The sequence below is a fragment of the Helianthus annuus genome, chromosome 3 (genome assembly GCF_002127325.2).
Source record: "Helianthus annuus cultivar XRQ/B chromosome 3, HanXRQr2.0-SUNRISE, whole genome shotgun sequence".
Lineage (NCBI taxonomy): Eukaryota > Viridiplantae > Streptophyta > Magnoliopsida > Asterales > Asteraceae > Helianthus > Helianthus annuus.
The window spans coordinates 50204308-50217722 of record NC_035435.2 but is presented as its reverse complement, the minus strand read 5'-3'; the positions used below and the strand labels follow the sequence as shown (position 1 = coordinate 50217722).

At 36.3% G+C, this 13415-nt stretch overlaps 1 protein-coding gene across 2 annotated transcripts; it reads left to right on the top strand.

The window, feature by feature from the left end:
• Positions 1 to 6184: 6184 nt before the first annotated feature.
• Positions 6185 to 11870, top strand: LOC110929015 (galacturonokinase). 2 transcript variants are annotated; one of them, XM_022172107.2, is made up of 14 exons: positions 6185 to 6393; positions 7526 to 7639; positions 8037 to 8108; positions 8236 to 8279; positions 8424 to 8577; positions 8810 to 8875; positions 9092 to 9171; positions 9615 to 9714; positions 10097 to 10272; positions 10831 to 10868; positions 10938 to 10966; positions 11094 to 11163; positions 11264 to 11353; positions 11460 to 11870. In XM_022172107.2, the coding sequence occupies exons 1-14, from the start codon at positions 6361 to 6363 to the stop codon at positions 11702 to 11704; spliced, it is 1311 nt and encodes a 436-aa protein (XP_022027799.1). In that variant the 5' UTR covers positions 6185 to 6360; the 3' UTR covers positions 11705 to 11870. The 2 variants fall into 2 exon arrangements, with proteins under 2 accessions (XP_022027799.1, XP_022027801.1); XM_022172109.2 differs by lacking the exon at positions 6185 to 6393 and having other exon boundaries at positions 7585 to 7639; positions 8196 to 8279.
• The last annotated feature ends 1545 nt before the right edge of the window (positions 11871 to 13415 follow it).

The window sequence follows — 13415 nt, the reverse complement described above, 5'->3', positions numbered from 1 at the left end:
GTCGCTGAGCCCGCCGAGCCTCCCGCTGAACCTCAGGAGGGGCTAACACCCCAGGCCTCAGCTCGATAACAACCGGGATGACCTCCGGCAACACCTCTGGCTGCCAAATCAGCCCGTCAGCACCCCTGAACCGGAGCCCGACATCATAGGTACGGGTGATCTGCATAGCGGATACTGACGCGCGGCCCAACCTGGATGACGGGACCGGATCGGACAGCAGCGGATCTAGCTCGGGCACGATCCCTAGCGATCGTGCAATGGCGGTGATAAACGAGCCAGTGTGAAGAAACCCGCGGAGCTGCCGATGGTATGCAGTAGCAAAGTAATCTGCCAGGCTGGCTGCTAGATCGCAGGGCTGGCCGCGTAGTAGGCAGTAAAGAAAGAAAAGGTCACTAAGGTTGACCTTCTCCTTGCTGGAACCTCGCGGCACGATAGTAGACGCAATCACCTGGTGCAGGTATCGGAACAAGGGATCTCTGATGGTGGTGGCCTTTTGCCAGGATTTCCCAAAGGGAACCCTGGAAATGGCCCTCCAGAAACTAATAAGAGTCTGCCTGTCCAACATCGTAACAGCCTGCGTATATAAATCAGTATCAAGCTCAGGCTCAGTGTACAAACCTGTGTGGACAGCAAACTCCCGCACGCTCATCTCAAACTGCTGACCGGCCAGCCGGAATGTAACCTCGTGTACCGGAAATAAAGGGTCCTCCACGTAATCGGCCGGATGCGGCGCGTATGTAAACGTAGAGCAAAACTCGTACGTAAGCTCCGGGTACGAGTCCTCCATCGCCATCTGAAATAGGCGCGACCAAGGAGTATCTAGCCCAACTATATCTCGCGCCCGCTCGATCTCCCCCACGGTAGCTAGCAGCTCCCAGTCTATCCCAACGTGCTCCCCAATCGGTATAGTGCGCAACCTAGCGCATCTCCCCCTCGCTCGTGACCCCACCGGAAACTGAAGATACGGACACTCCGGCTCCTCCTCGCCCCCCTCCAATCCCTCATCAATATGCTCAATCTCCTCATCGGATAAATCCATCCCTGCACGTTGATCAATTAAACAAATATTAATAATTATTAAACAAATAATAACTAAATAATAATAAATAAACTAATAATAATATTAATAATTATTAAACAAATAATAATTATTAAACAAATAATTATAAATAAACAAATAATTATTAATAATAATAAACTAATAATAATATTAAACAAATAATAATTAAATAATAATAAATAAACTAATAATAATTATTAAACAAATAATAATTATTAAACAAATATTAATAAACATAATAAATAAACAAATAATTATTAATATTAATAAACTAATAATAATATTAATAATTATTAAACAAATAATAATTATTAAACAAATAATTATAAATAAACAAATAATTATTAATAATAATAAACTAATAATAATAATAAACTAATAATAATATTAAACAAATAATAATTAAATAATAATAAATAAACAAATAATAATTATTAAACAAATAATAATAAATAAACAAATAATAATTAAATAATAATAAATAAACTAATAATAATTATTAAACAAATAATAATTATTAAACAAATATTAATAAACATAATAAATAAACAAATAATTATTAATATTAATAAACTAATAATAATTATTAAACAATTAATTATAAATAAACAAATAATTATTAATAATAATAAACTAATAATAATATTAAACAAATAATAATTAAATAATAATAATTAAATAGATAATTAAATAAAAAAAAATAATAAACTTGAACCAAAGCGCCCCGCTATGGCCTCGGCGCGGCGCTTTGGTTCTTCATTTTGAAGAACAGCAGCGAACACAGCAGCAATCTAACCTCAAATCAACACAAACATGCTCTAAAATATACACTAAATGATACACGAAGACTAAGGGCTTTAGATCTAACCTTTTAGCCGCTGAAAAGCTCGGAAAATCAACGAAAATGGCTCGAGTGTGTGAAATCGCACTGTTTGTGTGTGTGATGTTGTTTGGGTGAAGTGAGGGGGGAGATGCCCCGCTTCAGGGTATAACGAGGGACCAAAGCGCCCCGCTATGGCCAAAGCGCGGCGCTTTGGGCCCAAAACGCTCCGTTTTGGCCATAGCGGGGCGTTTTGGTGTTTTTTTTAATTTTTTAAAATTGTATTTAATTAACAAACGGGTCAATAAAAGGTCTAAATTTGCCGTTTTTTCTTTTATACATCATTTTTTAATATATATGGACTATACGGCAAGTTTCGGATCAAATCGGTTACGTGTGATGTCTTATTCCGTTATCTCGTGTCATTTAGGTTTGAAATCACAAGTACTCCTGTGAGAAGTTTTATGTGTAACAGCCGCCTACCATACATGAACATGACTTAATTTTTCATTAATTGCAGTATTATGATGTATGTTGTCATTTCGGGTCGTACAAGTGCGTATTGAATCCGATTGGGTCGTGTCGGTGACATTCGGTTTTTAACGTGATGTAACGCGTATATTGAACAAACACAAACGTGGTTATTATTAAACACATTTAGGATACATGAACACAAACGTGATTATTATTAAACACATTTAAGATACATCGTGAACATATGGGGTTGCATTAAGGTCGGGGGCACGATACGTAAGCATTTCGTACGTGTCGATCTGATCCCTGTATAATGTATGCCAGCCTGCTGCGCGCTCTGTTCTGTTCGCTGTCCATAGTAGGTTTGGGGGAGGCATTGGATAAGAACCTCCAAGCTCTACATGTATGAAATGACCCTTGTCGACAAACACAACCGCAACTACCAGGTGAGGTTCATCAGCTTCGTTTGGGCCGCCCAGCATAGGGAAAATTGTATCGCTCCCACGAATGTCGAAGGTGTGAACAATCACACCGTATCGTTGGGCAATAAGAAACCCCGTCTCAGGCATCGTCATGTAATTTTCGATATCTGCTCGTCCCACCCCCTTGAAATCGATCCGTTTAACCAGCTCATCATAATGTCCTACATTTTCCGGATCGAAAACCTGCCTCCAAAGCGATTCGTGCATACGTAACTCCTTTAAAAGCTGTTCCCGGATCTTCAAATATGAATTTTGTTTCAATCCTAACCCAACAGCCACCGATCTAAATCCACAATGACCATCTGGTTTCACGTCCTTTATTTTAACGATGTATGGATGGATCACGTTGGGAATCTGAGATGCGTAGTTGCGGATCGCTATATCCGTCTTAGGACCGAGCTTGATATTCGGGAAATCAGGGTGTAGGTTGAGCGGTTTGGTATTCTTTCCTCTGCAAGAATCTTCGGCTGATACGTACGAGCTGTGACGGGGAAGATCGTCTGAGGCATCGACCCAAGTTTCTTCTGACGGATTGTAAGAGCTTTGTCTAGCAGCTTCAGCCTTTCTTTCTTCCTGCCTTTTCAATGTTGGTCGACCACGAGTTTTCTTCAGAACAGCAGGAGGTTTTTTGTTACTGTCCCCTGGATTGAGGATTTGCTGAAACTTTTCAAAGAAGCTCCTTTTCACTTGAGGGGGTGTTGGATCGATCTGTTTTTTCAATTTTTCAAATTCCGCGTCTACATCAATATCCTCTATTTTATTCCTTGCAGGCTTGAAGTCAAGCTTCTTCCAAAACACGTCTATGTGTGTGATCCGGATTTGCTGACCTGTGGATGAAAACAAATTAGGTGGCATAATCATAACGAGAAAGTTCAAAAATAATAATTACCTTTATTTTCCAACTTTTCCAAACGACAGGCACATGGCAAACCACAGCTGGTAAAAAGTTGGCAACCACAGCTTGCACCGTAGGCTCTCAACCCTTCTTCCTTACGCTTTAGTTCGATACTCAAAAGCTCAATCGCATATATTGAAACCTTTCTGAGAATATATGCAAGCATGGGCTGCTTCTTGTGGTGCGTCATCACTTTTCGGAGGCTTGTTTCAAAGGTACTTCTAATCTCGGCGTATTGTTTAGCAACAACATGATCAACATACAGTACAAGTTTATCCAGTGTGTTGCGATGACTTGGAAAGTGACTTTTTAATGTTGCATGCATGCTCTCAACCCTGTTGGTCGTAGTCTGGCGAAAGTTGATAGTTTGGTTAATCCAGCAAGATACAAACTTTTCACGGTACGGATCCAACCAGGATTTCTTCATATAATCATAAACCTCTAAAATTAAAAAACGTAAATAGTCAGTTTTTGTTATTATATAAAATTTGAACATAATTATGTAAGAAATACTCACGTTCACGGTCAGCCTCTTTCAGCTGTGCTTCAAAGTTTTCCAAGTTATACATGTAAATTTCCTCGGTCGTAGATTCGCACAATGTCCAAAATGTACGTACGAATTCTTTCCACTCCTTGTCAGAGAATTTCCTCTTGCTGTTCTTATTAATATTTTGTTGAATATGGAACCGACAAAGATACTTATGCGCTTTTGGAAAAACTTGTTCACACGCGTTCATTAGCGCAAAATCCCTGTCTGTTAAAATCACGCGCGGTTCCATACATCCTGCCAGCATAGACTTGATCCTCTGCAACACCCATAGGTAGTTCTCTGACTTCTCGGCGGAAATTACAGCACAAGCAGCCGTAAACGATTTGTTTGTCGACGTCATGCCTACGACCTGAACAAATGGCAGGTTGTACATGTTCGTTTTGTATGTGGCGTCAATCATTAGCACATGCGGGAAGGCACACCACATAGTGAATGATTTTTCGTGAACAAAGAAGACGTCTTCAACTTCGTTCGATATCTCATTCGTGCGCATGTAATAAGTGTAATTTTTTTCGATAAGAATGTTTTCAAGTTTTTGCATCGGAGAGTTACCTACATTTTTTTCGGCGTTGATCTTCTGAACAGCGTTGTGTATATCTTTCGGAATAAGCTTTCTAGCCGGATTGTTTTTTGTCAGCGTTCGCCAAATACTTTGGTTGCGAATATCTTGCTCTGCCAACTCCTTAACCAGTTTTTTGTCCTCCGAAGAAAGCCTTCTCGCATACGCGTGACCTTCGAAGTTTTCAATAGGAGTGTGGTTATGCTTCGCCTTCGTCACCTCGATCCTCCAAACACTTCCGGATGATTCCGAAAACCCGATCATCTCGAACGGGCAGCCTATTTTCTTGCTACCCGTTTTCCTCTGTGTAGCTACACTCTTATGCTCCCCACCAAAAGTACATTGAAACCAAATCTTGTAATTCTCTCCTCTTTTATTCGACCTCTTTGTCACAATGAGGTAACCATTGTCTTTTGCCGTGTCTTGTACCCAACGCACCATCTCTTTACGTGACGAAAAGGTCTGCGTTGTATCAAACGAAAATGTAACCGGGTAACAACCTTCCTCGTCAACAGACACATCCTCCGGCTCACCATCGTCACCGACATTCGAATAGACTTGATGTTCAAAGCTTTGTTCACAACCGTAACTCTGGGTTGGATAACACTCCTGCTGTACAAAGCTTTGCTCGCCACCGTAACCGAAATTCGAATAACCTTGTTGACAACCGTAACTTTCATTTGGATAACACTCCTGCTGTACAAAGCTATACTCGCCACCGTAACCGAAATTCGAATAACCTTGTTGTGCGTAAGGGTCCTCCACAGGGGTATTCAAATCCAGCTGCACCGTGTTATCACGATAACGAATGCCAGAGACAACCTCTGTCTCCCTCAAGTTGGACGACACCGGTTTCTCAAACGAGTCAGAAATAGCGGTCCCCTCGTAAGAATCAGGAACAACCGACTCGTCAGAATAATCACCGAAAAGATAGTTACTGAACCACGACATCGTTTTTTCAAAAAATTTAACTAATAGAGCAAAGAAGATCGACAGAAAACAATTCGAGTGATGAATCCGTTGTCTGGCCAGTGATTTAAAGCCAGAATGTGGGATCGAAGCGCCGCGCTTTGGCCATAGCGCGGCGCTTAGGGTTCACGGGCTCACTGAAACCTAGTCACACTTTATGTCTGTCAGTCTGTCACTCAGTCAGTCATTCGAAACCTCGTATCACCTTTTGTCGCCCTAAGCGCCGCGCTTTGGCCAAAGCGGAGCGCTTAGGGGTGTGAAAATTATTTTGGCGTGTGTGATTAGCATGGTCCAAAAAGAATCCTTTTCTTTTTAGTTAATTAATCTTTAATATTCAACCAGGATATCATCTTGACCCTCCCCTCACTCACATGACAAAAAACGATAAAATCTTTCTAGGCAGCGAAGTTGACATCACAACAATCATTCACTCTTCAACTTCACTCCATCCCCAAATCTTACATCAACCCATCTAACAAAAACCCAGATCCAGAATCACCCACTTCAATACTTAATCATCAATCTTTGGCAATCAATAATATTATTCCACAATGGGTCTGTCGTCTTGGCCCTCTGATTCAGAGGTTAGATCTTTGATCCAGATTTATTACACTGATAATGTTGATGATTTTATCCGTTTTATTGTTGGCGTTTATTGAATGACAGTTTGATTTTTTGTTGGATGGATTTGATTGATGTTTGCTTTGTTATTGGGATATTAATTTTCCATGTTTTTATGATGGAATGTATGTTCATTTGCATAGGGTTTAGTGTAATCCAGGCATATTGTGTTGGTCAGCGGGTTTGGGTAACGGGTCAAAACAAATTTCGAGGAAAATAAGTTTTGATTAAATGTGTTGTTTTAATAAATAATAATTTGGCTCGGAGGAAAATGAGTTGTGGTGAAAACGGACCGTTTTAAAAGGTATTAATCTGGTTTGGGTCAAAACTGGTTTTGAGAAAAATGAATTCCGGTCAAAACGACTTTTTTTTTAAGTATTAATTTGGTTCTGGTTAAAATGGGTTATGAGCAAAAGGAGTTGGGTCAAAACGGGCCGTTAAAAAAACTATTAATTCGGGTCGGGTCAAAACGGGCCGTTTAAAAAACTATTAATTTGGTTTGGGTCAAAACTGGTTGTTTTAAAATAGTATCAATTTGGTTCTGGCCAAACGAGCTCGTAGCAACATGAGGTTGGGTCAAAACAGTCCGTTAAAAAAATCAATTTGGTTAGGGTCAAAACGGATTATAAGCAAAATGAATTCTTGTCACAACGGACCGTTTAAAAAATATCAAATGTTATTCGGGTTAAAACGGGTACGGGCCAAAATGTTGTCGAGATGGGGGCTAGTGGCGACATGGAGGTGGCTGCCACGGTGGAAACGGAAGTATTCAGTAATTTAGATTTGAACTTTAAAGGGTAAACACCTTTTTTTTGAAGATTCAAATGGAATAGGATGATCAAATCACTTTAGACTAAAGAATCCATTACCTTTTTATATTTGCTAAAAATAACTAATCAAGGGTATTCTTCTGTGCTAAAATAGTAGTTTTTGTTAGTTATTATTATATGCTGTTATTCGGAGTAAAAAAACATATGAAATTACCTAACTATCCCTGACTTTGAGCAAGTGATTATCAACTAATTTATTTTCAAAAGTAATCTTTTTTTTTTATGATCAATTTTGTCACATTTTTTGTGTTAAATGAATGTGCAGTTGGATAAAATCAAGAAAAATGTTGCGGAAATGGCTGGGGTGTCTATAAATGCGGTCAAAATTGTCGTATCTCCTTACAGGATTTGCCCATTGGGAGCTCACATTGATCATCAGGTTGATACATATTTCTATTTACCAAATCGTTTCATATTTTCATATTTTTTTTCATTTTCTTTTTATCTATGCAGTTTATATCGGTTATATCGGTCCCTTAATAAAATATCGGTGTCAAATATCGGTACCGATATTATCGGCGAAATTTGACCGATATAATCGATATATCACCGATATTTGACCGATGTTACCGATATATCACGATATTTGACCGATATAACAGATATATCACGGAATTATTGGTGTTAAATTGCTATATATATAAATTCTGCATTATATTAAAATTATCGATATCCCACCGATATCTCACCGAGATAGCCTATATTTCAAATATCGGTCCTTGACCGATATCCGATATTTTACCGCATTAACTGCATAGCTTTTTATGAATTGATAGGGTGGAATAGTTTCAGCCATGACAATTAACAAGGGAATCATTCTCGGATTTGTGCCTTCCACTGATTCTCAAGTATGATCCTCTCACACGTGCGCGATCGATTAATATTTTTTTTACATTGAAGCATTTGTTTTCTTGATTCTTTTTTTGATATAATAGCCGTTTGTACTCTTCGTGTTAAATGAATCTGCATTCAAAGGTTCTACTAAAGTCGGGACAGTTTAGTGGAGAAGTGCGGTTTAGGTAAATAGCTTTTCTTTTTTTATTATTGTATGTAGATGTAGATCTTGGGCTTTGGGGGCCTCGTGCATCGCGCTTTTTAAAACCAAGATGTAGGTAGTGATGAAATAGTTGATGTTAACTGTTAGTTTGAAAAATTGACCACAGAGTTGACCAAATCCAGCTTCCAAAACATGCTGCAAAGTCAAATGGCAAGACCCAAGAAAACGGTTCGTCGGATACAATGGAGGAATGTAAATGGGGAAGTTACGCCAAAGGAGCATTGTATGCGTTACAACGTGGAGGAAACGATCTTAAACAGGTTAAACATTTTTCTTCATTTATAATAATAGACGTTTTAATGAATACAAAGTAGTTTGTCGAGGTGGCAAAATGACGAGGAGGGTTACAGGTCAAAACATTTTCTTTTCGAAACATTTTATGTACAGGTTGCAATACAACATTATCTATTTTTAGATTCTTTTAATCTATTTTTAGATTCTTTTAATCTTTTTTGCACCAGTTTTTGAAGTTGTTAATATAAATTGATGCAGGGGATCACAGGATTCATTTGTGGTACAGAAGGTCTTGATAGTTCAGGTTTAAGCTCATCTGCTGCTGTAAGTTTTTTTTTTTTTTTTTTTTTTTTTTTTTTTTTTAATTTTTTATTTTTTTTATTACTGTTCTGCTTTCAAACTCGTTGACCCATTTAGTCAAATCTTTGACTAATTGTAATTTGGAAGTTTACATGTTAACATCTGATTTTTCTTTGTATTAATAACTTTATAGTTTTTGAACATCATTTATTGTGATTTTTTTTTTTTTTTGTTTAACAGGTTGGAATTGCTTATCTATTGGCTCTGGAAAGTGCAAATAATCTTACGGTATCTCCAACAGGAAATATTGAGTACGATCGGTGGGTTCCTTTCTTACGACTGCTAAGTTAATGGGTCGACATATGTGACAATTGTGTCAGGTTGGTGTGTTGAAGTGACGAACCTGAACACGAGCGATATATTTATTCGAGTCAAAAACATCAACCCTAACCTAGACACACTTAAAACTATATAACCCGGATACGACATGTTGGGTTCATGTCGTGTCGGGAATTTACACCCCTAGGACGACTTGGGTTGTCTTTTAATCTTAAACCGGTCAAAGAGAAAATTATCTGAAGGGAAACAAGTCAAACATGTCAAACATTGGCCAAAATCTAACATTAATGCATACAATTTATTTAAAAATTTAAGTATTACTGTAATAATACTGTTTTTATAGTCATAATAGTGCCATTAAATATTTGCCCCAAGCTTTTATGAAAATATTTTTTTTTTCTAAATGTTAACAATGTACTTGTAGGCTAATTGAGAATGAATATTTGGGTCTGAAAAATGGCATATTGGATCAGTCAGCAATATTGCTTTCGAGCTACGGTTGTTTGACTTGTATGGATTGCAAGGTACTTTTTCTACAAGAGTATTTCTATATTTTTTTTTGTACTTTTTAAGGGTTAATTGTATAAAGCGTAACAACTAACAACTTTTTTTGTTTAACACAAAACAAATAAAAATTTATAAATTTTAATTTTATATAACCAACTTTCAAAAGTTTAGTTTAATGTAATTTGACCCGCTAATGGGTCAAAATTGTGCTTGCCGTGTTTTGGTTGACCTTTTTAATCCGTTTGATAAACAGACAACCGAAAAGATTCAATATGGTTACCTTTTATGCAATTTGCTCTTTTTCAAGTGTTAATAAAACTTGTTCGCTGCACGTATTCTACGAAATTTACACAATTACTTATTTAATTATTTTAAATGGATCTTGTGAATTTTATGCAGACCAAAATACACAAACTTATACACCCACCTAAGTATGAAACGGAGAAAAATGCTGAAACCAAATTTCCTTACAAGATTTTGCTATCATTTTCGGGTCTGAAGCAGGCATTAACAACTAACCCCGGTTATAATCGAAGAGTTACCGAGTGTCGAGAGGCTGCCGAGATCCTTCTAAAGTAAGATTCCCATACAGATATTAAATATTAATCCTTAAAATTTTAAATAATAGAGTAAACTGCCAAAATGGTCCCTGAGGTTTGGTCACTTTTGCCAATTTAGTCCAAAACTCAAACCTTTTGAATCTGGGTCCCTGTGGTTTCAATTTTGTTGCCATTTTCATCCAAAATCAAAATCTAGTCAGATTTTTCAGTCAAAATGGTTTTTTAACGTTTTATTATAACAAATTAAAAGATCTGACCATTTTGCCCTTCATTAAAAGGGAGGAAAAGGACAAAAAAAAAACTGGATGTTAACTGAAAAATCTGACAAGATTTTGATTTTGGATGAAAATGGCAACAAAATTGGAACCACAAGGACCCAGATTCAAAAGGTTTGAGTTTTGGATTAAAGTGGCAAAAGTGACCAAACCTCAGGGACCATTTTGGCAGTTTACTCTAAATAATAACTCCACATTTTAAATTTTTATTCAAACAATGTAAATTTCTATAAAGATCCTTCAGAATTTGTGCTCATGAAATAAAGACGTCAACATAATTTTTTTTTACTTTTCTCAGAGCTGCAGGGAAAGAAGCTGAACCTATATTGTCGAACGGTTAGAATTATATCATTATATGTTATTTTCTTCATAATTTTTATACTGAATTGTTTGCATTTATTTCAGTTGAACAAGAAGAATTTGAGGCTCATAAGGTTCTTTTTTATTCTTTGATTTTTTCTATAAATAGAAAAAAAATCATTCTGTTACACCATTGATCCATTAACTAATGCATGCTGCAATAATTATTTTTCTAATTAATGTATGTATTCTGTTCTGTAGTCCAAATTAGAACCGAATCTAGCTAGAAGAGCAGAACATTATTTCTCTGAGAATACGCGCGTTATTAAAGGTTATTTTTTTTTTCATGAAATTCGATTTCAACAAGGTTATGATTTCATTTCCTTGTTGAATTTTCTACTCAATATTTAATTATTTATATTTGGATTTAGGCTTAGAGGCATGGAGTTGTGGCAATTTTGAAGAGTTTGGAAAGCTTATTTCGGCCTCAGGGTTAAGTTCAATACAAAACTACGAATGTGGTACGTCTTCCTAGAATACTTTTTGTAACATGTAATCGTGCTGTTAGTTTTTTCAGGTCCATAAACAATCCAACTTTTTAACAATTTATGAAAATTTTGTGTTTAGGATGTGAACCACTAATCCAACTATACGAGATACTTTTAAAAGCCCCTGGTGTTTATGGAGCGCGGTTCAGTGGAGCTGGGTTCCGAGGGTGTTGTGTTGCATTTGTGAATTCAGATAACGCTGATAAAGCTGCTTCATTCGTCAAAAATGAATACTTTAAAGTTCAACCGGAACTGGCTAGCCATCTTAACCAAGATACAGCCGTTGTGATATGCGACTCTGGTGACTGTGCCCGAATCATATGAGCCTGAGATGAACCATCTTTTTTCATGAGTGAATTTCCACTTATATAACAATTTGTGATTGTTTATTTGATACATTTGTAAAAGTCACCCTGTATGCATTCATGTTGAATGTGTTCGAGTTGCATCATTTTTAGACATTAAATGCGATAAATCTTCAAAACGTGTATATCCGGACACGTTAGCGGAGCCTGCAACCCCAAAAAAATCAAAATATCCTTGGAACAAAAACGTTTTATCCGGACACAATTCCACCAACATGATGCTTTTATTGGTCTTATTGTTAACATAAGAAGGGTAAGTGGTGTTTAGGATAGTACAATTGGCACATGTTATTATGTTAACATGTGTAAAATGGGTTTTCAATAAGAGCACAATTGATGTCATTTGCCAAACTTCAAAATGAATATGTCACTGAATACTTTTTCTTGCATTCACACTTGTCAATTTATAAATTCTCGAATAATAGAATTCATAAATCAAAATAATAATGCAGTTTTGTTCGTCCCGATCCAAATACATAGAATAATTAATTCAATAAAAACTAACTGATTAAAAATTTTGATTCTATGCAAATAATTATAAGTTTGCCTCATAAATATATACTTTTAATTAATAATAAATTTTTATTACGAAAAGGTCACCTAATAACAACCAAAATTTTCAAGTGTTCAACCAAAATTTTCTAAGTGTTCTATTAAGATCATTTTTAAAATTATTATTAAAAACCTTAATTATCTACGATTTATATCTTAAAATTATTTTTGCCCTTAATAACCGTTTAGCTTTCGCATTTGCGTCATAAATGAAGTATGAGATTTCTAATTCATACATATTATCATCCACTAATACAAATTTTATAAAATAATTCATAAATTTTGATCGGACTTGATAATTAACCATAGCATGTATTCCATTTAACCTGTGCCACAAATATGTTATTTAGCTTCCTTAATCATTAGCTTTTACTCTAATTGCACTTGCAAATAAATTATTGGTTTATTTTGTTGCATAGAGGGTATTAATTCTAGGCCATTGAGTTTTTATTTTTGTAGATGTGACATAAAGGTTATAAGCAAATGGGAATGTCTTCATTCCCACATGTCATATGCGTAGAGAAACTGTAATATGGGTGTGGAAAATTATTACAACATTTGAAAATCAATAGTGTTGACTTGACTACTAAGATACATGGAGTATGAAACTTTGCTGGGATAGTTTTTGACATTTTCAAAAAAGTGATGATAAAATCCTAACACACTTTTATATAGGATAAACTATTGTGTTTCACTTTTATGGATATTTTGGGTATGTTGGGCAAAAGTAGTTGGTGGCTTGCTAGCTGAAAGCGGTTAGTTAGTGGCTGGTAGCTGATGGTTATTAGCTGGTGGCTGGAAGCTGGTAGATAATAGCTGTAGTTGGTAGCTAATAGCTGTAGCTTTTTAGATATATTTCATGTTTGGCAGAGTAGCTTGAGCTTTTAATAAAATGTATAAAATGTATAAAATGAACAAAATAGACTGAAAATTTAAAAAGCTTGTGCATTAAAAAGTTCATTATCTTTAGAGGTTAAAATAGTCATTTTTCCCTAAAAGCTTGTAACTCCTTCTAAACGCTACTAGTAGGAGCGTTTAACCAGCAGCTTCAAGCTCCTAACCTAAAAGCTTCAGGCTCCTTCAACCAAACAAGTCTTTTTATTGAGTATGAGTTTTTT

Bases quoted from the DNA above. Each gene is read 5' to 3' on its own strand.
- LOC110929015 (XM_022172107.2), top strand. From the start codon at position 6,361: ATGGGTCTGTCGTCTTGGCCCTCTGATTCAGAG. The intron at 10,273-10,830 runs GTAAGATTCCCA...TACTTTTCTCAG, and splicing joins GCTGCCGAGATCCTTCTAAA to AGCTGCAGGGAAAGAAGCTG. The intron at 11,164-11,263 runs GTTATTTTTTTT...ATTTGGATTTAG, and splicing joins GAATACGCGCGTTATTAAAG to GCTTAGAGGCATGGAGTTGT.